The following is a 27,217-nucleotide window of genomic DNA, read 5'->3' as shown; positions in this document are numbered from 1 at the left end:
CGTCCCCGCGGGCGGGACTCAGCGCTCGCCAAGCCAATCGCCTTCCCCGTCTCTTCTGTCACTACTTTCAAGCCTCGGTAGCCATTGGTGGACTCCCTAGCACGTTAACCTGCTCTGCCAATAGGAACGCGAAAGCCATACGCCCTCACGGCACCAGGCCAATGAGAGTGGGGCGGGGGCGGGACCGAGGAGGCGGGAGGGCGCGGCCGGCTCGGACGGGACGGGACGGGTCGGGGCGCCCGGCGTAGGGCGGGCGGGCTCCTTTGTCTGCGGCCAAGGGAAGTTGTCGCCAGCGGCCCCGAGCCCGGCACAGCGCCGCGGCAGCCTCGGGGCAGTCAAGCCGCAGGACTGCCTCACACCGAGGCCCCTTAGCCCGGAGCTGCCAGCGCGCCCATCTCTTGGTGCAAGACACTCATGGAGCTAGGCCCGCCTGGCTGCAGCTTCGGACACCCACCCTTAGGAGGGGTGCTGCGGCATCAAACCCATCTGCGAGGGGCGGGCAGGAGGTACAGCACGGACCAGGGCACTTCCTTACGCTTACAGGACAAATAGAGAATCCTCCGTATTGGAAACAGTCTGAGATTTGATAACCTGCTTTTTGTCGTTTCACTGCAGCAGCTCTTTCTTTAAGTTAGAAAGAAATAACAGAAGCCAAGAGTTAGAGAAGATAAAATTACCTTTTATCACAGCCGATGGAAGGACTGCTCAAGGTTTTCCCCCCTACACCAGGTAGCTAAACAAAAAAAGGCCTCTTTTTCCTATAAACACCACTTAATATGTTTGGGAGGCATAATTACAGCATTATCCCTTGGAAACCATTTTACTTAATGCAAATCAAAGCAGGACCATCTTTCACGCCATTCCCAGCAGTTCACAGAGTAAGCCCCAAACCTGACTGTAGCATTCAGACACAATTCCCACATAAAAAACATCTTACACAACTTATGGAAAATTTCTTCTAAAGGGTAAAGAACATTAGTTGTTTTAACTCTGACACTTCACAGAACAGTACGGATGGGAAGGGGTCCTCTAAAGATTGTGTAGTCCAAGCCTCCACTATTGGTTTAATCACCATCAATATAATAGCTTTTAGATATTATAAACATTTTTGTTTGCTTCCATATGCAATTTCATGACACAACAATATTTTTTTCTACTCTTTTAATCATCTCCAGTCTTTGAGGTCCCCCAATATTGTTATGAAAGTGGACAGTAAAACTTCAATAATTTTAAAATAATATTTTTTAAGACCTCTGCCTTTCATCGTTGTGTTTATCTGATGGGACCAACCTATGTGGTAATTTATATGCACATAATGTCATGGTACTGTACCAACACATTGTGATATGGTTAGGGAAATTGGTTTGAATCTTTGCAAGCTGCCCTTAAAAGCTAAGTAGCTTCCAATTTTTAATTCCTTGCAACAGGCATGTGCACTTGAGCCATTATTTTAGATTGCTTTTATTAATGTTAAACCACTTCAGAATGCATATTTAATACAAACCCATCATTTGCAAAACAGCCATTTACATCACACTTCAACCTTCAAAGCTGAGGAAAAAAGTCTCATTATTACGTACAGAATTTTGAGTTGATGTTGGCATTTGCTGTAAACTAGCTGTGTCGCATCACATCATAAATTGCTAACAATGTGACAGGAGATTGTCCCTTTCAAAGGGTATATGAAAATGCAAGTATCACAACTCATTTGCATCCAATTTATGTGACTGCATAACTCAAATATTACACTGAGAGTGTTACTTCAGAAAACAGGTTAAATTTTTTATATGGACATCAAAAGCAACATTTCAGTTTGGATCAGATGAGGCAGAAACACAGATTTTGCATGGAGTTGGAAGAATTAGTATGCTCACAGTATTCTAATGAGTATGTTAGTTTTCCATTACAGATCTGTTTTCAGGAAATCATAATATGATCACAGTGCAGCAGCTGATTCCTTGAGACACTGGCACTACAGGGAAATATAGTTCAACTTTTTACAAGCAAAAGAATATCAATCCAGTAGCAAAACAATGGTTTCATCAAAACAATATTCAAAACAATATTCAAATTTTTAACCCAGAAGGTCTAGGCAAGCTCTGGAGAATTAAATCTGATCTGCTATGTCTGACAAGTTGCAAGTTTGGATGACCTAGACTTCATCAAACATGCATAAAAATCTTATCTTCCATCCAGACTACTGAGTTAGAAGTGTGCAGATCCACCTCAAAGCACAACCAGGATTTACAGTATTGTAACAAATTATCATTTTCATAAAAAAAAAAAAAATCAGTTCCTAGCTACAAGGAGATTTTCATACACAAAATATAGAAAAGTTGGACAAAAACAATTGCTGCCAACACAAGATACAGAAAACAGGCCTATAAGGAAAACAAGTATGAGCTTCCCCATGAAGTTAACAGGCTGCAGTGATTGCAATGAAAATTAGGTGGAGCTAGTGTCTTTTTCATATTCTTTGTTACAGTGCTGCACATACTGCACTGTTTGAGCAGTGAAAGATCCTGGAACACAAATTTTGCTCAGCCTACATTACTTTTATTTCAGAAAAATAAGTTCGTTTTCAACTTTTAACCTTTCTTTTGGTACTGATAAAGTTGTGTTTGCTTGCATTAGACATTTTTGTGTCTTGCTTTTTGCTGAAATTTTCTCTCCTCAACCTAACCTCTATCAGTTATCACCTGACAGCCATGGAAAGATGTCAAAATGACCCCATAAGCAAGCTGAGATGAGTCCTCTAATGTCCACAAAGGAGGCTGACTGCTATGGAGGTTATAAAAGTAGACACATCCTTGGTCTTGATAGTACCATGAATTACTCATCTTGCATTTGGCATCCATGCAAATTTAAGGCAAAATGTGTTGTCTGCAGAAGCACATCTAACTTTTAAGTTAGCTGGAGAAACTTCAGCCAATTAGTTACTTCTCTGAAAATTTCAGACAGCTGTAAGAATTTTGTCCAGAAAGGCAGGCATTTTCCTAAACATAGCATTACTGAAAGGGAGATAGAATTAAGGGGTCAAGTAACAGCTCCTCTCTGTTTTAGCCCATGAGTCATTTTCTATTCTAGGTTTTTTCCCCACCTGAATTACTCTCTCAGTATATTAAAATATTTTACACAAAGAACACGCTTGTGATAAATGCATCTGGACACAACAATGGAGATCTGAATTCCTACCTTCTATACATGTTGCATGACCTTGCCAAGTCACTTGAACAATCAAATCCACTATCACTTTTGTGGAAAATTTACAAGGTGGATGCAGCTGCAGCTTAAACATGGGATGTGCAATGGCAAAGCTCTTTCCCTCTCACCTATCCTGGAATACACACACCATTGCATGCAATTCTAACTGTCAGGAGGAGAGGACTTCACATTCAGTAATCTGACTTTGACCAGTTTGGTTTCAATTAACCTTTTCTGTTGATTTTTTTGGTTTTTTTATGTTCCAAATTTGGAGGAGAAAGTTGTTTTGATAAAGTAACTAGGTGACCTTCACATTAGAAACCAGATGGCACAAGTCACTCACACGTCTCTACCCTATGCCACTCTTCAGCTGTTAAACTAACTTTGCAAGTCGATTTTGCCTACTTCAAGTACTCCATTGACAAGTACTGCTGTAGACCACCTGGCTTCTCCCAAACTACTTCTGCCAGAGTCTTCTGCTGAGTGGCAGTTTTTCTTGTGAGTCATTGTACATCACGATGTTTTAAACCCAAACCTGTCATAGTCAAGAGTACTTCATGGTTCCATAGGGCTGCTGTGAACTACAGCTAAGAAACTGTTGCTCCAATTCCTTAGCTTCGTCTATTATATATACTGCTAGTGGCACACAGACATGAATCAGGAGCATAATCTTTGGCTGCCAAAAATCCAAGTGTAGTTGCACTTATATGAGCAAAACCATAAATGTCAGTACCTTTGTTTTCCCCAACAGAGCCAAAATAAGTTATGCTTCTGAAAGCACAATTGTGCTGGTATGGCTGTTTTTTATGTAACTGCCATTCTGGGATTGCTTTGCTAGTCTAAACACATGTATATGATACCAAGAGAGCACTCAGATTTGACTGGCACAATATATTGCTAAAGGAAACAGAAAAAATGCAACAGCAATATTGCAAGGACACTGATACAAGACATCTATCAGATGCTACATCTGTAAGTACAGCAGACCAACAGGAGAGTTATACAGCAAAACAATAGGTGTCGAGTACTTAATCTCCATGCTATGTGCATTTCAGACAGTTTTGCTTTAGACTAAACCTATTACCTGTCAGAGCACACCGTGTGTATTCCTGAACCACATCTACCAGTTCCATTCCACCTGAAAACAGTCTAGTCCCTGTGATCTGAGGTTGCCCCAAAATGTGAGCAAAAGCACGGTAAACAGGGACTATCAGAAAAATCATGCAAGGACACTTCTAATCAAAATAAGATACTAAGTAGACCTGTCTGTAACTGAAAGGACAAGTTAATTCCTCTCTAAGTGCCAGTTAGCTATTCAAGTGATAGATGACAAACAGGAGATAGATGGATAAAAGCATTCTACTAAGACCTTGCTTCTGTGGTTATTTTCAGTAGCTATTGACAAAAGAGCTAACACAGGGAAAGAAAAACTTGTCCTTCTCATTCACCTTTTTCTTGGAAGAGAACAATCTTTTAACGAGGCAAAACCTTTAATTATTGGATAGTATTGTGATGTTGCACCACAAGAAGAGACACTATTGGCTCCACATTCTCCAGTTTATTATTTCATCTATCTTAATTAACGTCTGAAGAGAGATGTGGTTTCCTCCGTTGAGCAAAAGCAATCAATGTGTTTACACAATCTGGTAAGTTACTGACCAAGGCTGGCTCTGAGCCTCCAAGGGCTGGAATGTCAGATGAGATATCCATAGAAAACAGTGCCTCTGTCACCAGAGGCAAGCTTGTAAAGCACCTTACTGCATTAGCACATACTGTTGTTCTCAGAGGCCACAAAACGAGCAAGCTTGAAGTTCCATAAAACCACTTTAGTTCCAGAACATTTTACTCACAAGCTTTAAAAAGCAAAAGTTTAAAAAGCTCATTTTCTAAACTGTTCTGACATAATAAAAAACAACAGAGGTTTTGATTCTTTACTCTTTATTTCTTTACAGAAAAAGCAAACCCCAGATTCAGAATTTTGATTCAAGCAAAGCTACATACATTATTATAATCTGGTTTTACACCTAAACTCTGATTTGCTTTTCTTTTGCCTGCATGTAAAAAAATAATTGTTCATTATTAAAGGACCGCTATAAAAGGTAAGGTTTATAAATGCTTTTAGCATGAAATTTCATGCAAGCATTTTGCTTGCCATTTAGATAATGTCTTGAAAGGGAGTGTCCTGCTCATCTGAACACTAGCTGTTTTTTCTCAAGATATTAAAAACAACTGTTATGCAAACAGTCGGTGAGAGCAAACCAAGAAAGCAAAATTTTGTTTTAAAATATAGATTTGAATGTTACAAATGCAAGACAACTATGGCTATTTCTTTGCATCTAAAGATAATAATAACATTTTTATTCATACAAATATATGGTTTAAATAGTCATTAAAAAAAGATGGATAACCATTTCCCACAGCTCAGGAGGACAGTCTGGAAGGCTCCGAGTTGGAACCCATGTACAACCTAACAAGGTTGTATTTATCATCTCCCAATCCAGGTGGTCAAAAAGTACTGAATCAATAACCTGTGCCTAGTCATGCAAGCAGTCCTGGTATCTAGAAGCTATGCAAATACAAAAGGAAATAATTGCCTAAGTGCTACTTTAGCATCTCCCAGCAATTAGAAAGCTGGGAATGGGCTGTCACAGTATTTCACCTCAATGGCAAGTCTAATTTACTGCTGCCTCCGTTACAGACACATACACACTAGTAAGAAGGCCTGAAAACAAGAGCTTGAGTACAGAAGAATAGTTACACACCTTTTTATAAAGAGTACTAGAAATCTTGCTGCTTTGTAATAATGAGCAGTCAGAGGCTTGTAAAAAGAATACATTCAGCATATATAGAGAAAAAATACCAGTGATCCATTACTAAGTATTCAGCATTCAAAATAAGTCAAAACAGAACACCAGTAGCAGTAAAATAACTTAAAGTTTTAAAATACCTTGACATTACCTAGAATCTTCTATCACCGACACTGGCACTGAATAATTGAAAAAAAGGCATGCATTTAAATAGCTTTTTAAATTCACAGATGTTAGAATATACAAAGTGCATCTTAACACCCAACTTTTTCACCAGTAAGACTGCAATAATGGCACCTTACAACAAATAGCTATTTTCACTAAAAATCTATGTGCAGTCACTCCAGACTTTAACATTTTATACCAATAAAGAAATGAGTAAAAATTACATGTGCAAAACAGCTGATGTATGTAAACTTCATATCTAGCTTCTGTTTGCAAACAGATATGTATTTGTTACCTGCCTGTTGTGGAAGAAAAGAAGAAAACCAATATTGCTAAATAGACTATCAGGAAACAAGTTATCACAATACAAATCATTTTATTCCAGTGAAAGATAAGCAAGTCTGCTGCTATGATTTTTTTTCAGTAAAAGTGAACAGGGACTGAATTTCAAGTCAAGTTTTAGAAAATAAGATCTATTGCTATACTATCAAATATAAAGAATTCCCCCTGCTCTGCCCTCCCCAGGCAGAATATTGCACCATGGCAACACTGAAAAATTTAAATGTTATTGAAATACTTAATGCTACAAAGAGAACATACATTCATTTAATGGACATTGGCATCAGCTATACCATCTTAAAAACATATATTGAAGGGAAAATGAAGTTTGGTAAAACCTTCAGATAGAACAATAAAAGCAGCAACTGTTTTTACTCTTTGGAACTGAAAACATGTTTAGTAGTCTACTTAAAACATCTTTAAAAAATCCAAAACAACCACCCACAAAAAAAAAAAAAATAAGGACTTCGTCGTGGGCAAAGATGGTCTTGCCTGGAGGCAGGGTGATTCCTCAGCATTTATTTCTGACTGTAAGAGGCTACTTAATGTAAAAACAGTTTCTTTTGCTTTTATCCAGAGGATATGTGGGCCTGGTAGAGTATGCCAGCAGTTTAAATAAACTTTTGCTTCCCTTGCTATTTTTAGCTTGTGGAGGCTGGCACAAAACATTTACTAGAACTCAACAGCTTATTCTCTCATTGCTATTATTACAAACCATTCAAACGGAAAGTTGTTAAATGTGCAGTTTGAATTCATAGGTGCTTGTTTTCCACTGGTTGACATCTGCATTGATCATGTTGCTCTCTGTGAAAGTAACTTGTCCTTCTGAATCAATGAGAATGACCGTGTTAGTCCTGAAAAGACATAAGGGTAGAAGGTCAAGCCCTGTGTCCATTACATAAATGTGCAAGGTTCCATCTCTCATCCTCAAAGGTTTTAGCTCTTTTTTTTCTTGACCATATCACCACCACACCAGCAGGGCAGAAATCATCTTGGCAAGTTCAAATTAGCAATTTCAGCTCCTTCTTCTATCACTGCTCCAATTCCCCATTGCAGCAGCTGACAAAGTTGCTCATTTACAGGGTGTGATAAAGACTAAATATTTTAGTGCCACATTTTCCATTCAGAATTAGCATAAAACCCAGTTTTTCCTCACAGCCTACACATAGCCTGACGGGTTATTCATACCAACAGTACTTTTTCTTTCGTTCCTTTACAATCATTTGTCCATTAAGATTTAATCATCATTAATTATCACAACACATATGATACATGTATCACGTTGCAACATTCACACAAGACACACAGAATCACATGATCACAGAGAAAACCTTTTATCTCTCTAGGAACCTTCCACAGAGGAAATTTGTTTTCATGAAAAGCAGAATGCATTCATGTACCTATGCCATTTTGTCATATGTAAGCTGTCATTTCTCCATGTCCACCTTTGAAATACCTAGACTACAGCCTGTGAAACAAGGCGAGGAAGATGCTTCTTTACCATTTAAAATCTTCATCACCCCATGTTTAAAATGTTTTTTGGATACATTTTGTAGAGATACTATTTTTTTTTTCAGTGGTTTCTTTCTCAGAATACAATTTAAAATACTTGCAGAAGTGAATACTCTCTGCTTACCAATTTTCTCAACAGTGTCAAGTGTTTTCTCAACTATGTCAAGAGACCAATCTGACAAAACTGTTGGCTGACTTATGAATGGACTATTAGCAGCAGCAGAGTTAACCTATTGTTTAGTCCCATTGAGGACTAAATGCAAGATGGATTACATAATTCTATTCTTCTTGCAGCTTTGGTAGAACAGTCTGAGCAGAAAGTGAGAATATGTCAGTAAAAACAGCAGCATCAGTTAGGGGAAAAGCAGAAATAAATATTATTTTGAACACAAGTAATAATGGATGAAAATAGCAGCTGCATATTACAATGACATATCTAAAGGAACCTTTAAAGTAGGTATGCAGATAATACTACTCTTGCTCTTGGAAGAGAAATGTGTTCTGCAGTTGGATATATATAGAAGAAAATTGTATTGGGTGTTCTTTTGCTACAAACATGATTTTAGCCTTATCAAAACATGAAATATTTTAAATTAGCAGAGGTAAGATCTGCTACTACCTAGGGGAAGTGTATTATGTTGTCTTGGACAAACTAAAGCTATGCCACACTCTTCAAAGAAGAACCATCAAGTTCTAATACATCAGCTACTGAGCAAGGATGTATTTTGCTGAATTATACTTGATTAATATGAGAAGAAATTTAAAGTGGCAAAATTTTGAGATATGCTTTGATCCAATACACATCTATTTCTAACTATGTATTTCTTACCTTGTTCCATAACCTGGGCAACGAACACATATAGCTGAATACTTGTTCATTATAGGACGTATATAATCCTTCCCTTGGTCTTCAATTAAAGGGTCTGGTAATTGACTAAAAAAAAAAATTAGAGATTTATTTCTTTAATAACAACACCCCTCTTGAATATTACCATCCCTCTTGAACCAAGCTGCATTGACTGAGTGGTTGGTAAACAACAATCACCTTTCAAGAAGTGTGAATAGTGTTCAAAACTGAAGTATGAAGAAAACCAAAAGGTAAAACTGCTGGTAAGCTCTGTCCCAAACACATTCTTCCAAGCTCTTCAAATGGTCTCACATTAAGAAATATTTTTCATATCTTAGCAAGTTTTTTTTAAACTTTCCTTTGTGAGTATTTCTGTATTTTACTTTCAATTGAAACAGTGATGATGAGGCATTAAATTTGAGGCACATCACACAAACCAACATTTTTCCAGTTAGACTCCAGAAGTTCTTTTTGTGTCAAAGAACAACCTCTCTGCTTCCATTGATTTTATTTGGAATTCCTGGAAAATACCTAGGACAAGTCTTAAAATTTGTAAATATGCAGCAGAGGACAAGGGAAGCTGGAGCCTAAATTTCTTTACATATATTCTTATTAAAGCTTGAAAGATATTTAGAAATATAATTTTAATATAAAGCATATCAAGCTTCATTTACTGTAATTAAACAAGTACCAGCATCTCACAGAAGCAACGCTAAGGTCAGAAGGGTTACTGAAGCAACTCTACATCCCTGGCTTTCCACCCACATCACCAGAACACATTCTGATACGTTGTCCATAAGCACAGCTTCCTATTTCAATAATTAAGGATTCCAATATTATTTATCAAATGCCATTTAACTAGTACTACAACAGGTTTTAGTGTTTGATTTTTAAGCCTCTTCCACCTTCAATAAATAATCCCATTTCTGCCTCCTAACACAGACTCAGTTGTACCTATAACATTGAAATAGTATAAATTTCATTTACCTCTAAATATCTACCTTACTGGCTCAGGTTCACTGTAGCCAGTAGTGAGTGCAGGAACCTTGCTTAAATACTCAAATTCATCTCTTGGGAATTTCCTTGACCAGAGGCCTAGAGCTGATATGTACCCCATTTTCTCCTTCTCTCATTTAACCTAAGCAGTTGCATGTTTGAGGAAAGCAGATGGTTCCATGTTGAAAATAGCTTGGTTCTCCACTCTGGGTAGCAGTAACAGAATAGCTTGCAGCTACTAACTCAAACCTGATGTAAACAATGCTTAGACTGCATGCAGTAAGAAACTGAACCTTATCCTAGAGTGAGCCTCCACAAAACCTACAGCAAGCAACTTAACACATCCTTTGCCTTGCACTCATTACCTGTACTAAGAGAAGTGCAATCTTTAACAGAAAAGGGCACAGAGAAATCAGTGTACAGCCTGAGCACTAAGGTTGCAGTAATAACACTTCCATCTCTGCTGCTTAAAAATCAATATTGTTCCAAGTCAGTCTCTGTGGAAAGAAAACACACTACTTTGGCCCTTTGTTACCTATCTTTAGTCAGTCAACACAAGGCTAAATTGTATTTTCTGTCAAAATAGATTCTGTATGGAATTTTCTAATTTTCTATATGCAAACTGGTCACATCACATTTTGAGTAAACTCTGGCTATCTTATTCTTACGCCTCTTGATTATTCATCACTGTAAGAAGCTCCTGCACCAACTCTTCTTTGGCAAGATCTTGACTTCTCTTGACCACTTCTGTGAAAAGCTCTTTCCCATATTGAACTTTCTTCCATGGTGTATCCAACAGAGAATTACTCAATCCATATATTCCTATATATAGAAAAAACCCAAAATTACTTAAGCTCTGGAGCAAAGAATATTAACTTACATACTATGCAAAACAACCCTGTATAATTACGTTAACCACACAGAAACAAATGCTATGAGCAAATTCATCGTGAATCTCCTATAATTTGTTTATTCACCTTACTGCCAGCTTTCATTTTGCTTCAAAAGTAAGCAAGGTCATTGAGCTATGTACTAAAGATGTGAATCATCTGACAAAATAAATGTCACACCCCTGAAGGTAATGAGTCCTCTATTACATTATTTTGAGCCTCTCACCTAATTTCTCAACAATTCTTATGGACTACTTCTGACTGTTCTATCAGGGGAGAAAAAACCCACAAGACTAATACACAACTGCAAAACCACCACTCCCAAAACACCTATTTCAGAGCATCATTGCTTGACATTTACTACAGTTAGATGAATTTGAGATTTTCAGCACTGTTATTAACACAATGTACATTGTGATGTGAATCAGGTGGAATATCAAAGCCTTTTTTTCCTCCAGAACACAACACTAATAGAAACATTCAGATGTTACATAAGCTAAGCACAAAATAACTTGTAATCATGACATGTTTATTTCTGTAAAGCAACTTTAACCCTTCAAGCTGTACACATCATGAAACTAATGAAATCTGTAATAAGGTGGTTATGTGATAAATTTCAGATTTAAAAGCAATAATGATCAACTAGTTACAGACTAATCCCTGTGGAACACTAATATTCAGCACTTTCTTTCAGTGTCACTCAAATCCATAGCAGTTACTTTTCACTTATGACTTGCTACACTAGGAGAAAGGTAGGAAAGATCTATATAATTTTTGCAGTCTAGTCTTTTCCAGCTTAGGTTCCAGTTTAGCTACATCAATCATTAATTATTTCTGCCTCTGATTTTGCCTCTTGAAAAACACCGCAAAGCAACATCCAATGACAACAACCCATCTCTTTATAGCAATCCAAACAAATAAGCACAAAGATTACCAAACCTCCTCTCTCACTAGAGGCAGTCGAGTACACAGAAAAAGAAATTGTTGTTGAAGTATGGAGAACAGAATTACTTTTGCTGCAGTCTGCAAACACTTCAAATTTCTGATTCAGTTCCTCATTACAACAAGCAGTCAGATTTTTAAACTTTTTTTAAAATGTTTATGTTACAATCTGTTTTGTGCTTGTAAATGTATGTAACCTAACATCTGTTTCTAAGAATTTATGCTGTAATTGCTACAGTAACTATTTGCCTACTGATAGCAACATTATGACCATTAAGCTAAACAAGCAAAACAAGCCACTGTCATTAACTGTTATCAACCAGCTACACAGCTCAGAGCTTTCTATGTGTCCTTGTCCATTTCAATTAGCTTTTTGGTGATTAATTCTGGAGTATTGTTCTCTGCAGCTGGCTTCCAAAGGATTACATTTTAAACATTTAAAATTAACCCACCTGATAAGGCAGGGGTTTTTAATTTATTTTCTTTTAAAGCTAACTCTGTGCCCATGAGAGCACAGTCACACCCTCCCCTTGACACACTGAGGAGAGTTAGGCTCAAGTTCACAAACCTTTGAAAAATCTGTTCCTCAAGACAGGCTTCTGTCCTTCAGTCCTAGTTACCTAAGGAGGATCCCACTAATTGCAGTGCAGGTGGGTACACTGACAGAGAAAGAAGCTTTTAATGAACTGTTGATTCTTTGTAGAGCTTAAAGACAATTTTTTTTTTCAAGAATAGCAAGAAAAAAGTCAAGACAAAGCTTTAAACAGCTAAATTACTAGCGCAATACAGCTACATCCTGACTTCTTTAAAATAACAAAAAGTAATACTAAAACCTTTCTGAAGAAAACCTACCAGGATTTAGGAAAACAGGTTCTGGTTCTCCTCTGTTTCCATAGTAGCAAATCACATCTCCTTTGGTGGTACTGAAAAATACAAATAAGAATTTCTCCTCGAAAAACCATCAGCTTCTATATTTGATTACACTCTAATTCCATGTAATCTTCAAACACAGCAAGATGTTTCTCCCACTGTTACTACTCTGATACCAAAGCCCAGAGATTAATTGACGAGTTATATTACTCCCTTCCTCTCAAAATACCGTATTAGCTGTACCACTGTCAAATAGTACCATTATCAGTTTTAAACATAACCGTAATAAAATTCAGTAAAACCCCAGAACTGCTGCATGGAAAGCAGCCAGGTTTAATGACAAAAATATGTATCATTTTGAGTAACTGGAGATTTAGTTACTTGGGAGAAGGGGGCATGTGAAAACAGACAGATAGTCCATCACAGTGAGTAAGGTTTTCCCGTAATTTCTTCTCAATCATCACTGCATTCAGAGTTGTTTTCACCAGAAATTACACAAACTATTTTATTGGTGTAATAAAGACACTCTTTTCCTATTGTCAAATCTTTATCAGTTGTAGAAGGTCTATGAAGAGAATAAGATCAGAGGCAATTATTATCACTTGAGGTCTCAAAAGACAGTTTTAGATGAAAAGGTAGACAAATAACCCAAGCAAGGCCTTGAATACAGCTGTAAGATAAGTCCTGTCATAAACAAGACCATATGCCAAATAAGTAGACACTACTGACTTCCTTTAGCAAAGGCTTTTTATGTGAAAGAATATTATCATCTTGCATCTGTTCTGAGATTCTCATCACTGACAAATTCAGTAACAAGATCCCCTGGAGTTTAACAAAAAGAGGGGGAATACATACAAACTGCAGGGTCACTAATTTGAGACATCTGTATCTTATTGTTTCTACATTCCACATTCCCCCAGATGTGTGTTTTCTATTACACTTACCTCTACTGCAACACTGCTGCAGTCTTCTGTCAAAAGAATGAAGCCTTCCAAGAGGCTTCTTAAATGGGGATACTTCCAAACTTTAGTTCACTGTGCCAGTCAGCTATTCATCATCTGGCTCTGCCTAATCTCTTCCTACTGCTTACAGATACTCAATATGGAACATCAAGGCCGAAGCCAAGATGGCAAAAAAGAACTCCCAACATCTCTGTAATGTTGATCACAGCAATAGCCTCATAATCCTGGCCTGGACTCAGATTCTCTTCCCTCAGAGCTTTACAAGTATAGATATCAATTTCACTGTAAAAGTAATAAAGGCATAATTAAAGCGATGACAATAGGGCCCAGTAGACATATTTAGTTTTAAATCCCAGCCATAGCTGTCAGCAGAGAGAGAAGAAACTAAAACTACAAAAAAAATATGCTCTTAGATACATCATTCTGTCAAAAAATGTAAGCAATAATAAATGTTCTAGGAAATATTCTAGGCAACATAAATCTCAGTAGTAATAAATGCTTCACAGCATCATGAAAGCCATGCAGAGTTTGCAACAATTACTTCTTAATGCTGACCAAATAGAAGCAATGTCCTTGTGCATCCCTGCCCTGCTTCAACTTCAAGGTGGCTCCAAGTCATGTTTAACAAAAATATAGACAGAAGAGAAAAGAGAAAGTAATGAGGCAGTAAAGCTCCATAGGGTGTGGTTATCACCATGTGATCAGTCCCCTGGGCACTAAACTCTAATCTAATAGTGAATATTTTACAAAGAAGGACATTGGATTGTTTTATGAATAACTGTGCATGGATTTTTTTTTTGTACAAGGAGAAAAGATTACATTGGCAGCCTGAAGTGCTGAACAGCAGTTTCAACTGAGTAGTATGGTTCACAGATTATTTCTTTCCTTCAGTGTCCGTGAGTTAAATCAGAAAACTCTGTTCTGTACGTATGTTCTATGTACATGTACTGCCTACCACCAAGTAAAGTGGAGAATAGAATAAAGCCAGATACTCAGAGCATAGAAAGTCTGCTTTGAAGTACTACTCTCATTTTGTTGTCAGTGTCTAAACATTTCTTTGGCATTGTCTTAATTTTCCAAGCCCGGCAGCTGCTGATAGCAGAGAAAATAGAAGAGGTTTTTTCCTTCACTTGACATTGGACTGTCCATGTCATTAGACTTAAAAGTGTCTGAGAATCTACACAGAAATATTTCAAAGGTTGTAGTAGAGACATGTTAGAGAAGTATCTGGACATGTTATTTTCATGAGGAAGTCATGAGAGGCAAGACAGATGTACTCTGCAGAAGGTAGTATTAGGACAGACAATGCACAAGAAAAAAACGCAAGTGAACTTACAGAGCAACCATGTCAGCTTTCCCCACTCGCAGTCTAACCCTACCTCACTTCTCACTGGAAAGGCTCCTAAATCTAATCTCTGGTGAGCAATCAAATCCCTCTCACCTATCCTTGTCTTGACAACCACATTGAATGAGACAGCCTATGTTTCTAAAACCTGATCACATTTTTCTGCTATTTTAATCTTATAAGGCCCTGCACTATCAACAGTTCAGTTAACTCTTCTCCCAAACACCTTTTCTTCAGTTTGCTTTTTTTAACCCCAATGATGTTGTTACCTAACTAGCCAAATACAGGTTTCTGTATTAAAAAAGTATGTACTTTCTCTATATTTTTTATATATATAGTTTATATATACAATCACTTTTTACTATGTACTTTATGGTATATATTTGTGTATCTATTCCCCTCCCTGTACATACATTCCAAACTCTACTGTTTTGGAGATTTGCAGTTTCAACTGGGACTCAGTCTCCTATCCATCATCACAGGATAGAAGCTATTATTAACCAACCAATCTTCACTCTCCAGATCAGAACATGAAGAATACATTCTAGTACATAATCTCTATTTTCAATACTTTACCAAATTAGTCAGTGACTATGATGGTACAGTTTACTACATTTTCCCTGAAGAGAGTGAAAACTGCCTATCACAGAGCAGGCAAGCTTACATGAAAGACCTTTTCCTGCAGCTCCCTCCAGCTGACTTGTTTTGTAAGGGACAATTAATCTATTCCTCATGGAGGAGGCGATTCACTTCTATCTTGCTGCACATAAACAATGTGGGCTCTAACTGACAACCTGTCAGAGACTACACTTGCTAGGAGAGCAACAGGAAGCTGTGACATTAGTTTATCCTTCAGGGCAGTTAAACATTTGACATTATGGAATGCAAGTGAGATGCTGCCACAACAGCCCCAACACAAGTTTGAGATACCCATGAAAGTCTGAGCAACCGCAGCAACTAGATTTGTTAGACATAAACAGTTCTCCCCAAGACAGCAATGCTGTCCCCATCATCAACCTGGCTATTACTTCAGATATTATCACAAAGGCAGAAAAAGAAGGAAGACTGCTCTGAAACTTAAGCAGACATTTTCTTAGGGACCAGACCAGTGCCCAATAACTTTGTTTCTCTCTAATCACACCTACTGACCGTCAGAACTGGAGGAGTGGCACACTGCCTTCTCAGAAGGTAATTCTGCAGCCACAGAAAACTCCAAACAGACACTGATTGTTGTATGCCATATATTCAACATAAAAGTTCATTTCACGTAATGGGACAAGTATTCATGACTCTTACACTCAGTAGCTACAGCAAGATGATAAACTGAAAAGATATGAAAACTAAAAGCACTAAATATTTTCCCAATACAATATTCGTATTAAAAACGCCCAGTGTTTAAATCAACATCATGAGATGCCACAGAGCAAACAGATTGTACTAAAACTGTCAAAGCCCAGGCATGTTTAAAAGAAGAGTCATAAAAAGCTGTGGAAATAAACAATGAAGAGGTTTTACAACTTGCATGGTGGTTTCCAGCTCTCCCTTCTCACATCACTGCACCTGTATCATCTGGCATGCTGGCATCATAATAACACAGAGAGAAAATTAAAAATTCTTTTTCTGAAATGCATACCTGGAAACTCAAACATTGTGAATCTCTCTAAATGTGCTGCTTCTGGTCAGCAATATCATGTTGTGATACATCCCTCCCCAACCGTGCTTCATTTACACTTTCAAGTTTCTTCTCTGCTTCACACCACTCTAAACAGAGCCAGTCACTATTTCTTACACAACAGAAGAACATGTTAAGAATAGTATTCAGTCTCTACTTTGAACAGTAACATGGCCCAACAAAATAGCACCAACTACAATAACATTTTCTATTTACATAGAAAAGTAGCTTCCATTTATACACCACATTTCTTTCAGCAGTACTTCTAATTTCCTAAAATGACAAGTTTACATAGTTTATAGACATTGTTCTGCATTGTTAGGTTGCCAAGATTTCATTTCATCTGAGCATCTGAGGCTAAGGACATGTCAAAATGGAGAAGTTAATCAACACATGCAGCTTTGAGTGATACTCAGCAAGGAATTATGACCTGCATCACCACAGAAAGGCTATTCAATTGAGCATACAATTCCCTATCAGCCTAGCATGGAGGAATAAACAAACAAAAACAACACATGAATGATTCCCTTAACAAATCACGTCAATAGAATCTACTTTAATAGCATTATACTAGCAGCCATGATGACTATTCTATTTACCTAAATTAGAACAAAGAAACTCAAGACTTACTGCTTGCTAGGTCACACCTTGAATATCATATCTGCTTCAAAACATATTAAAAGACTACTTCTGTTATCTTTTCAGTCACAGAAAGCCTTCTAATTTCTGAAAGCTAGACAGGCAGCAATATGCAGGAAAGAGCACTAAGACTCAAGTCCTTTAATCAATTAATTTAAGCAACTGAAAAATTCTGGGAAGTTGCCAGTAGAATAAAAAACTTGGTAAAGTAGAGAGGAAAAATAACGGAAAAATCAGCCAACTCTGTCATTGGCTAACCCGCTAGATTAAACATGTGGAAACATAATCTACATGCAGGCATACCAAGCAGAAATAAACTCCTGGTATCTTCATTGGTGGCCTTTCTGTATCTATCCTTTTAAACTTACATCAGCTATATGAGTTTCAATTCACTGTCTCACCACATGATAAACTAAAAAAATGAAAACTAACAGCCAGCAGAATTTGAAATAAAGGCCTTTCTTTAAAAAGAAAGATAAAACACTTGTAGAAAAGTGAGAGAGTAGGGAATGATTGATAAATCTGAACCACCATCTGAAGGTAGTCTAATATGGCAAGTGAGAAATACAAATACAAGACCAGGTAGTGATAGGGTGCTAGCAATTATTTTCACTGAAAATAGTAAACACTATGACCTTCTGCTTGAAGCATATGGTTTCCCAGAAGCATTCAGAAAAGTTGAGTGGGTGAAGATCCTGCACCATCAGGTTGTCTAACATGATTAATGCTTCTGCAGAAAGTGTGCCAAAGCAGTTGCATGCTCTTGGCAATTTATACCTGCTTACGGTCATAATGTATGCATCTAACTAATGCCCTGCATTTCCACTCTTAAGCAGGCATAATGCCAAGGAACATCAGTATATATATTTGTGTGCACATACACACATGTGCAGTGGAAAGGACTGTGCCAACCACACTGACTATAATCAAATATCCAAGGCCCTTACTTTAGCTAGAGAAATTTTAAAAAGTTAATTTATTTGTTACATGCTGATTTTTCTTAATGTTTCAGCAAAGATTAATGACACGGCCACTCTGACAGGAATAATAGCTTGAAAGCTTTCAGCTGTTGTAATCCTGCCACAGCATGCCACCTCTCAGAGAAAAAAAAAAAAAATCTGAGAAATTATGAAACCAAGGTTTTGTTTTGTCCAAAGCACAAGCCACATAGCAAAGACTGACTATGGCCTACTAGGGAAAGAGTCACAAGAACTTTTGCAGAAGGCAACAATTAGAATACAAGGTAGCCCTCCAGTAAAAGATGAAAATATGGAAAGGAAATTATGACTAGAGTAACATTAGGACCATATATGCTAGTTAACAAAAAAAGAAGAGCTCTAGGTTTAGTTTGTGACAAGCTTCTGTGTTGTCATATTTCTGTGCTAAGAAGTATATGTACATCACTGCTATGATTTTTCTCCCTTTGACATTTGAACTGTGATGTTTTATATACTTACTTAAAGTCAGCTGCTATTAAATTAAATCCATTGTAAAGATGTCCTTCTTCTGAAACTTTCTTCAAGTAAGAGTAGCTGTCCAAATCTGCAGTCAAGAAGTTTGTTACAAGAGCACCTAAGAGAGAAGTACATAGAGCAACTTGTATGTGTGAACTCACTATTCTGACAGGCTTGGTAAGACAATAAGATACAAGATACCTGTTACCAACATGGGTGAAAGAAGCCAACAACCACACTCACCCTCAAAAAACAAACAACTAGCCTGATTAAGAGCCTGATTTCTACTCTGAAGAACTCAGTTAAAAACTTGTGATGAAAATTTCTACAGAATCCATATTTACTGGCTAATCTATATTGGATGTGCCTTTCCTCTCTTTCCACCTTGCCAAATTATTTTTTGTCTTGCTTCATTTCCCTGATACATGACTCTAAAAATGAAATACAAGTGACATGGTTGATTTAGTTTCCCTGTATAACTTGTTTTGCCACTGCAAAACATTCCCAGTGCAGTACTATTCAACAGTTACTAACAGACCTATTTTTACTTTAAAAGGCCTAGAGATGCACTCTTTCAGAAGAGGTTTTTTCCCCATTAGTTCTGCACCTCTGATTTCTCCATGTGTAGAGGAGGATGGACTACAATAATCTTTTAGGCTGACCTGCAGTATAATTCAAGTTGCATTGTTTCCCTGACTTAGGCATTTGTACAAGTCTTCTGTAATTAAAATCTAGCTCAATGCTTGTCTAGCTGTTCTGAGTGTTAATTACAATTACTTCCAAGACAAGATAGTTTGTGTTGCATTTCTTGGCTAAACGTAACTCAAGGCACTACATTTGTTTTACTTTTGTCTGCTTGATTAGAATTATTATAATTCAAGTCAAGTTCTCCACACAAGTATTCAACCTCATCAATTCATAAATTCTGTTTACAGCATATCAACATTCATTTGTCCATAAAGTGTTGTTAAAAAAATTAATACTGTAATTATCCCTACTTCACTGAGCCACCAGGGTTTACTTGTGCACTTTCTCCTTTTTCAATTTCTACTCCTTCATACCTCTTCCTTTTGCATTTTTATCAGTCTTTGGCTGCAAATAGTTCGTCAGGGCTGCCATCTTGCCTTTCTTATTGATTCCCAGCCATGTCCCACCTTCTTTTCCTTCTTCCATATCCAAACCTAGTGGAATAAGTAAGAGTTAGGCTATTATTTGATTTTTTGTTAGAAAAGTCTCAGGCTTGGATCAACATTTCTTAATGCAAATCCTGACTTTTGATCAGGGTGAATGAAATGCAATAAGTACAAGACTGTCATTCTGGACAGGTGAGGTAAGCCCACTCAAATTATCTGTGCTCCAATTCTGTAGTAATCAAATATTTTCCAAGCTACTGCACTAATAGATGATAAGGACATAAGTAAGTGCAAAAGAAAAATTAGAATCTTGGCCTATATGCTAAAATCATACTAGAAAAAGTAATCTCTGAAGATTGTTATTTTCAAGTTCCAACTCACAAGTAACCAGAAAAAATAGAGTACACACAGTATCTGATAAACATCTCGGACTCTGGTAACAGTGATTTACATTGAGGGAGACTCACAGAAGTGAAGCCCACAATCAAAGCCCTGAAAGAAAGTCCAAGTTTAAAAAGACACCAACTACCTATTTGTAATGAGCTCATGTTAACCAGCAAACTTTTAATGGAAAAAGGAGAAACTATTTCAATATAACATGTATAGTGTTAGCAACCTTTTAATTCTGAATCATCATGTCATAACATTCATTAGAAGATCAAAAGAACACACTTTGGATCTTTATTCAAACCACTTGCCTTCTTCAGTATGCAAAATTGCAGGGTAAAGTTTCACCATATCACATCTTTACAGAATGCTTTTACTGCTTTTCTCTACCTTAACTGGAAGGCACACAAAAGAATATCCAGTGATGCTGACCAATGCCCACTGACTAAAACACAGTTGCCTCAAGTGCCAAATATGTTTTCATTTTCAAGTCATACAGAACAAAATTTATTTTGGTTCATACTGCTGCTTTCATTTGAGATATGGTGTTAACTCTAAAGCATATATTGCTGGGATCTCCACAGACAGACACCCTGGATGGAGAATATACCAGCTTCTTATGCCAAATATGGACAGAGCTGACAAAGGTAAGAGACAAAAACTCAGGGTCCCTCAGTCTTCAAGATAGCTTTTTGTTGTTTTGTTAACTGCAACAGCAGTTAAATAGCAGGGGAAATAGCATCCAGAGTATCTGTCATGAAACAGAAACGTCATCCAAACTTCAGAAACAGAGGAGCTGTAGCACAGCGCGAGTAATTTATCCTCACAGGCCTCCTTGCCAATGACAATAACACAAAGCATCAACAAAAAGGACTTGTAAAGTCAAAATCTTGCATTTAAACAATGCTTTGCTTCCAGAACCTCATTTCAGTTTCTGAGAAAAGGTGAAAGTATTGATTATATTAAAAAATGACTACAGACAAATTCCCTACAAAGGGGAATGAGACAGCTGAGTGACTCCACTGTCAGTTTAGCAAAATGTAGACACAAAAGCTAATCAAATGGTGGATCAATAATTAAAATTATTCTGTATTTGAATAAGAAAAGAGAAAATTTTCACTTTAAGGCTTGGTTAGATGATTTCAAGTCACTATTATAGACAATGAGACTGTGGAATAACTCATTCTACCTACTTTAAGAAGCATTTCGGTATATCCAACAAAGCTAAAGTAATCATTTGTGATGGACAAATTAATCTGATATTTCCACTGCACCACTCAGACTGAAATAATAGGGAAAAAACTAAGAGACATTAAAACACAAACAAGATCGTAATAGCACAGCTAATCTTTCAAACTTATGACATGTTTTCCACAGAAGTATAGGGAAGAAGCATATTTCTTATTATAAATGTAACACTATCACCCAATAATAAAACACTCAGGCTATAATTTCCTTATAAACTGTATGAAAACCACTCAAAAAAACAAACCACACGTACCACTAAGGATCTCATTGCTGCTGTCCCAGAAGTCTGCCGGTTTGGAAGGTCTGTGGTAAAATTCATCTCTATTAGCTGCTAGAATAAGCCTGTAGAACACAAGAAAAAAGAAATACTATTACTTACAAATAGGAACTTCACAGTACAGGCAGGAACAGAATCCAATTCTTGCCACAGCATTAGCTCATTTTAGGTATGAAACCATCCTTTATCCTCCCATCTCTCCTTTATCACTCAGTGTAAAGGTAAAGCAAAACCTGATAGCAGCCTTCTCTCTTCGTCTTGAGATGATTCAGTAAGTCTATCTTGTGTGAATGAGGCAGCTGTTATTTTCAAGGAATAATACTTACAAGAGACTGAATTAAGAACACAAACAATCTTACAATTAATAAGATTATCATGCAGCATATGAATTTACAGCTTAAAGAAATTTAAGGTAACCCATAGATTTATAGGTGACATCAAAAACATCTGAAGCATGAGACTATGCTTTTAGTGGATCACTACTTACAGTCATGTAGTGGTAATTTTTAACTTAACTTTGACATGTAAAGCTCTATTTATGTTGTTCAAAGCCACAAGTTGGATGCTTTTGTCTGTAGGTACCCAGAAGAGAGATAAATCTGTGGTCCAGTATCACTCAAAATCGTTTGAAGAAACAACAGCAAGTTGAGGGAGAGGCAGAGAAGTAAAAGGAAAAGGTATGGGAGTTTGTAATAATCAAAGGGTATTTTGGTGGGGCTTCTTCACTGTGTTGTTGTTTTGAGGGGTGTTTTTTTTAGCATGTGCAGTTGTTTGTGTAATCTGAGCATTATCAGAATAGTAGGACAAAATAGTTGAATCATTAATGAGAGTCAACCCTTGCAACAGAGAAACTACAAGAGCCCTGCAGGCTACACAATCAGGAGGCAGGAAGAAGTAATGAAAAATACTGTGCAATTGAAAATGCTGCTGGATGAAATCCATTATTTGTGTTTATAAATAAACACATCACTCCACAAGACCAAGTGCTGTCCTGACAAAAAGCATGCTGCAGCTCTTCATCTGCCATCTAAAAATATGAAAATTTCAGAAAAACAAACATTTTAACAAAGTGCCAGACATTATTAGGAAAACAGCAGGGCAGTGACAAAACTCTGCTAGCTGTGCCTGATTCCCTCCGCTCTGTACTATTGCTATTATAAACAACTGCACCTGCAGACTTGAAAGATTACGTTCAACATGACATTTAAGAAACAGCAGATATATAAGATAGGTCAAGTATTCCTCAAAAGTTCCAGGCATGAAAGCAATGCAGATCAGTCAAACTCAATGACAACACTGGTTCAAGACAGTCAGGCTGAATGTAAAGCAGGTAAGATTTAAGGAGTCAGCAAGACAGATGGCTTCAGAGGAATTTATAATGGACTCAGTTCTTGGGTTTTGAACAGCAAAAACTGTTTCTCTGTCCATTTCATCCAGCAGAGTTGTTAAAACAACACAACTTGTCCCAGATAATCCATTATAGATCATACAAATACCTGAATGTATGCAGCAGTGTTAGTACTGGAACACTTGGTTTAAAAAAAAGCCTAGGCTAATCTGTCTGTGCACATCCATCTTTTGGAAGGGAGAAAGGTAACATTTTCTGTTACTCAAAAGCAACAGAAGACATGATCAGAAACTAAATTCAATGATCTGTTGCAACATCAAACAGACCCAGGGCATCTGTAAATAAAGCTCAAGTTAAAAATGCTACAGTGTGTCAGACACTGCCATTTTCCAACCTGTAGATGAGCTTTCATTTGATGCTGCTCTTCCATCAGTCTTTTTAAAAACAGAACCAGTGCTTTTCATTGGTATTACATCCTCACCTGAAGAGCTGGTAATGGATTTGGCTGATCCAAGTAAAGGGCAAAGACAAGTGTAAACTGAGACAAGCCATATACTGGAGACTCAAGGCAAGAGGTGACTGCAGGTACACTCAAGCACAACTCCACATCAGGCCATGATTCAACAGCTAGAACTTCTAAAGCCCTACTTATTATTAGTCATGACTTGCTTTTATTTCAATTTTAAGATTATGAGTGTTACCCATTCTCTCCAGCTACATTGCTTAATATTTCATTAGAATGAAATGCAATCTTTCAGCAACCTGCAGATTTTCTTAATCAGTTTCCTATAATCTCAGTATCATCTTCCCCGTCAATTCCTCCTACCAGCCACACGTCAATTACATTTACACAGCAGAAGTCAAGTTAGCTATTGTAAACTGAATTTAGGCCATCCAATTTTCATTCTCATTTTTAAGCCACAACACACACAAAAAAAAATCAATTCCAATGAAGTCCCATTACTTTACTCAGCATTCAAATGTAATAACATTTTCTGGACTTTCCTGTGAATTCATCTTTTCATTAACACAATGTTTTAAAACACAACCATAAAGCACCAGTTGCACATTAGAAATACTACAGATCAATAATTACAGTCTACTATAGAGAAAATAAAAAAGCCTAAGATTACAATGGCATCTTTTCTGGAAGGAAAATGCTTAGTATTTTGCTCAACAAAGATGGCATCTGTTGGAAAGCACAGCACATGTAAATTTTATCTTTCCAATGCCAAATAATTATATCTTTCCTTTCAGAGTTGCATTATTTCTCTTCTTCTAGCTGATTCTAGTCTTTGTCTTATCTTCTTTCTGCCAGTTTACCAAATTTCTGTCATCTTGCTTGAATATCCTCCATTCACAGACTACATTTATAAACATCCCTACTGTTAAAAAAGAGTTTGGCTGAAACGTATTTCTCATTTCCTGAAGCTCCAATTATATTTTACCTTCAGTAATTCTTGACACAAAATCCAGTTTTTCTGTAGTATCTAAATACTAAAAATAAGCCAAGTCTGTCTAGTGTAATTGAATATTCCCCATTTAAAGTTTAATATGCAGACTCCTAAATTCAGTACAGGGTTGGTATATAAAAATCACTATAATCAAAGCATCTTTACTTTGTCTTTATGAAACATAATCATATTGAGAAGTAACACTATTAAGTGACCTTCATCTTTTAATAAACTGCAAAAAGCCTATTCAGCTATTTCTATATCTGAAATAATTCAACTGTATTATGCTTTATATATTGATTTATTTTAATGTTGAGGCAGGGAGACAAAAACATGAGAAATCATTCCATTAAAGCAATTTACTACAATGTAATCCAGTTCCATAAAAAAGACTCTGATTATAGCTTTGAAGCTTAAAACGTGTATTTATTTGTAAGATGCACATGGTACAGATCAGAAAGATGTAAAAGGCAACATGTTACCTTTGACAATACTAATGGACTACAGTAAAGTATGTGTTAGACTGCACTAAATTTCACTACAAACACACCTGTAGAGAGAATACTGAGGAAAAAGGTAGAACAGCAAGTTGCAAGTCTATAGGAAGTAGTGTAGATACATTAGTAGTTCACAATGGTGAACTGTAAGCTTTTTGCTTAATTAGGTGCTTATGAAAGTTAGGTAGTGTACTGCTCTAGAAACCAAAGTCTGCCCAGATGTAAAACTCTCCCAAGTGCTATGGAGAAAATATTTCAGCACAGTGTAACACAAATGAGTTGGCAGGAAAAACTACACTTAGCAAGAGACCAGTCTAGAGAAGTCTAACTGGATCTAATGGCTATGGTAGTGTTCTGAAAATTAAGAAGGCTGGGTACTATTCCCAAGGGATACCTATGTCCTTCAGAAAGCTCAAACAAAGGTGAAAAATCCCTTAGAAACTATTTGAGAAGGAAGGATTCCGATCTTCTGAAGAAAGAAAAGCCAAAAGACTTAGTTATGATGTGTTAAGGAAAAAAACCACAAGACTAAAGTTAGGCATGTTAAAATCAGACACCAAGAACACTATAGCCTGGCATTTACCAGTGAAACAGATGGCTCAGCAAGTTACCTTAGAGCTACAGAGCAAAACAAGGCTTGACAAAAGGTACTCAGGAAGTAAAATAAAATTAGGGCCGAAGCATCTCAGAAACATTTTCCTATTTTGACACTGATAGCAAGTTGTTTTCTGCCATAAATCAGTAATTTCAATCCTGATGCATTTTTTAATAGCAGGCAAACTTCTGCAAATTTTACTTTTAAATATTGAGCATGGCAGACAGTTCACTGGGCAAGCAACTACAGTTTATACCCAAAGGATTTTCCTAAGAGTCAAATTGATGAATCTGTCTTTTGCTAACTCACAACACAAAAAAAGTCAGACAAAATAAATGGATATATTAATTCAGCAGCAGTCACATTACAAACAAAACCCCTTTTTAGGCAGATTCCAGATGCAGAAAGGAATGTACTCTCTGGACAATTGGGTTTGGTTCTCTTTTCTTCCTACAGAATGGCATCTGCTTCTCAATACAAAAGGGCAGAAAAGTAAATGAAAAGCACAGTGATTTACTAAGCACACCAACTCTGATAGTTTCTGGATGAACACCAATACCTCTGCCCCACCAAGTAATATGGAACCTATACAATATGTATAAATGTAGAAAACAATAGAACCCTACAGTCTTCTTACTGGCCTGGAGTGCTGTCTTTGACTACATATTCAGTATGTGGTAGAAAGATATTGATGTTGGATAAGAGTTTTAAAATTAAGGGCTGTAACAAGATAAAATTATTACAGGAAGTTTTAATGTTGGGAAACTCACTGTGTGGCATGAATGTATCCAGCAAAACTTACCTATAAGCGCAGAAGCTGATTTTCTCCTAAGGTTTTGGATAAAGATTTCATGCTATTAATTTATTATCCCAAATTTTAATTGCAAACAGATTTGGTGGGGAGTGGTTATAGCAGGGCACTCTCCCTAGTGAAAAGGGTACAAGCTGAAGGTCATACTGTTTTCTAGCAGCAAAGGCTGTTACAGACCAGCCTGACTTGATTACCTTGGGAGGATGAGAAAATTCCTGAGCAGCAAAACAGACACCTCAGAGATAACGTTGCTGGAAACTAGATGTTCTTGCTAGCTCTTCAAAAATAAAAACTCAACAAGATGACTGACAGTCAATCGCTTTACTCCATAAAAGCCTAGCCCCATTTCTGTGGGTTGTGAGGGGATTTCTGCATACTCTCCTTTGGAGTGCCTGAAAATCTTCCCCCTTGAGTGAGGACACCCCTCAACATTACCCTCTTGAGCTGAGAGAAAGAATTGCCTTCTGTTTTTGATATGGGTGAATAACATCACTCTCTATAAAATAAATTAGTTTTAAACTGTTAATTAATATGTAGTAGCTACAGAACTAATATAATGTAGTAAGTATTCCTCTAATCCATTGCCTACTCAAACAGAAAACACATATTCTTATCCTGACTGAAACTGTATATGGGATATATTTCCAATTCCAATCATCATATTATTCTGTAAAAAAAAAAAAATCTGTTTTGCTATACCCTGAGTTTGCCACCATCACCCTGCAGGCACAGGGACCACTGGGGTGAGGTGGGGGTGGGTGGGGCTAGAACACAAGTTCTTTATTCTCCAATTCACAGCATTTCTTGTTTTACACTGATACAG

General features: G+C 37.0%; 1 protein-coding gene across 3 annotated transcripts in view; it reads right to left on the bottom strand.

Moving 5' to 3' along the window:
- Positions 1 to 5,139: 5,139 nt before the first annotated feature.
- The window catches only part of TANGO2 (transport and golgi organization 2 homolog), a 29,695-nt gene continuing 7,617 nt past the window's right edge, over positions 5,140 to 27,217 (bottom strand). For all 3 annotated transcript variants that reach the window (XM_062009868.1, XM_062009870.1, XM_062009871.1), the window contains exons 4-10: positions 21,666 to 21,754; positions 19,706 to 19,825; positions 18,648 to 18,762; positions 12,555 to 12,625; positions 10,539 to 10,692; positions 8,857 to 8,961; positions 5,140 to 7,369 (exon numbers count right to left, since the gene is read on the bottom strand). In XM_062009868.1, coding sequence (XP_061865852.1) covers positions 7,249 to 7,369; positions 8,857 to 8,961; positions 10,539 to 10,692; positions 12,555 to 12,625; positions 18,648 to 18,762; positions 19,706 to 19,825; positions 21,666 to 21,754 — 775 coding nt within the window. In that variant the 3' untranslated portion in view covers positions 5,140 to 7,248. The remainder of the gene's footprint in view (positions 7,370 to 8,856; positions 8,962 to 10,538; positions 10,693 to 12,554; positions 12,626 to 18,647; positions 18,763 to 19,705; positions 19,826 to 21,665; positions 21,755 to 27,217) is intronic.

The sequence above is a fragment of the Colius striatus genome, chromosome 17 (assembly GCF_028858725.1).
Source record: "Colius striatus isolate bColStr4 chromosome 17, bColStr4.1.hap1, whole genome shotgun sequence".
Lineage (NCBI taxonomy): Eukaryota > Metazoa > Chordata > Aves > Coliiformes > Coliidae > Colius > Colius striatus.
This window is presented reverse-complemented; position numbering and strand designations above follow the sequence as displayed.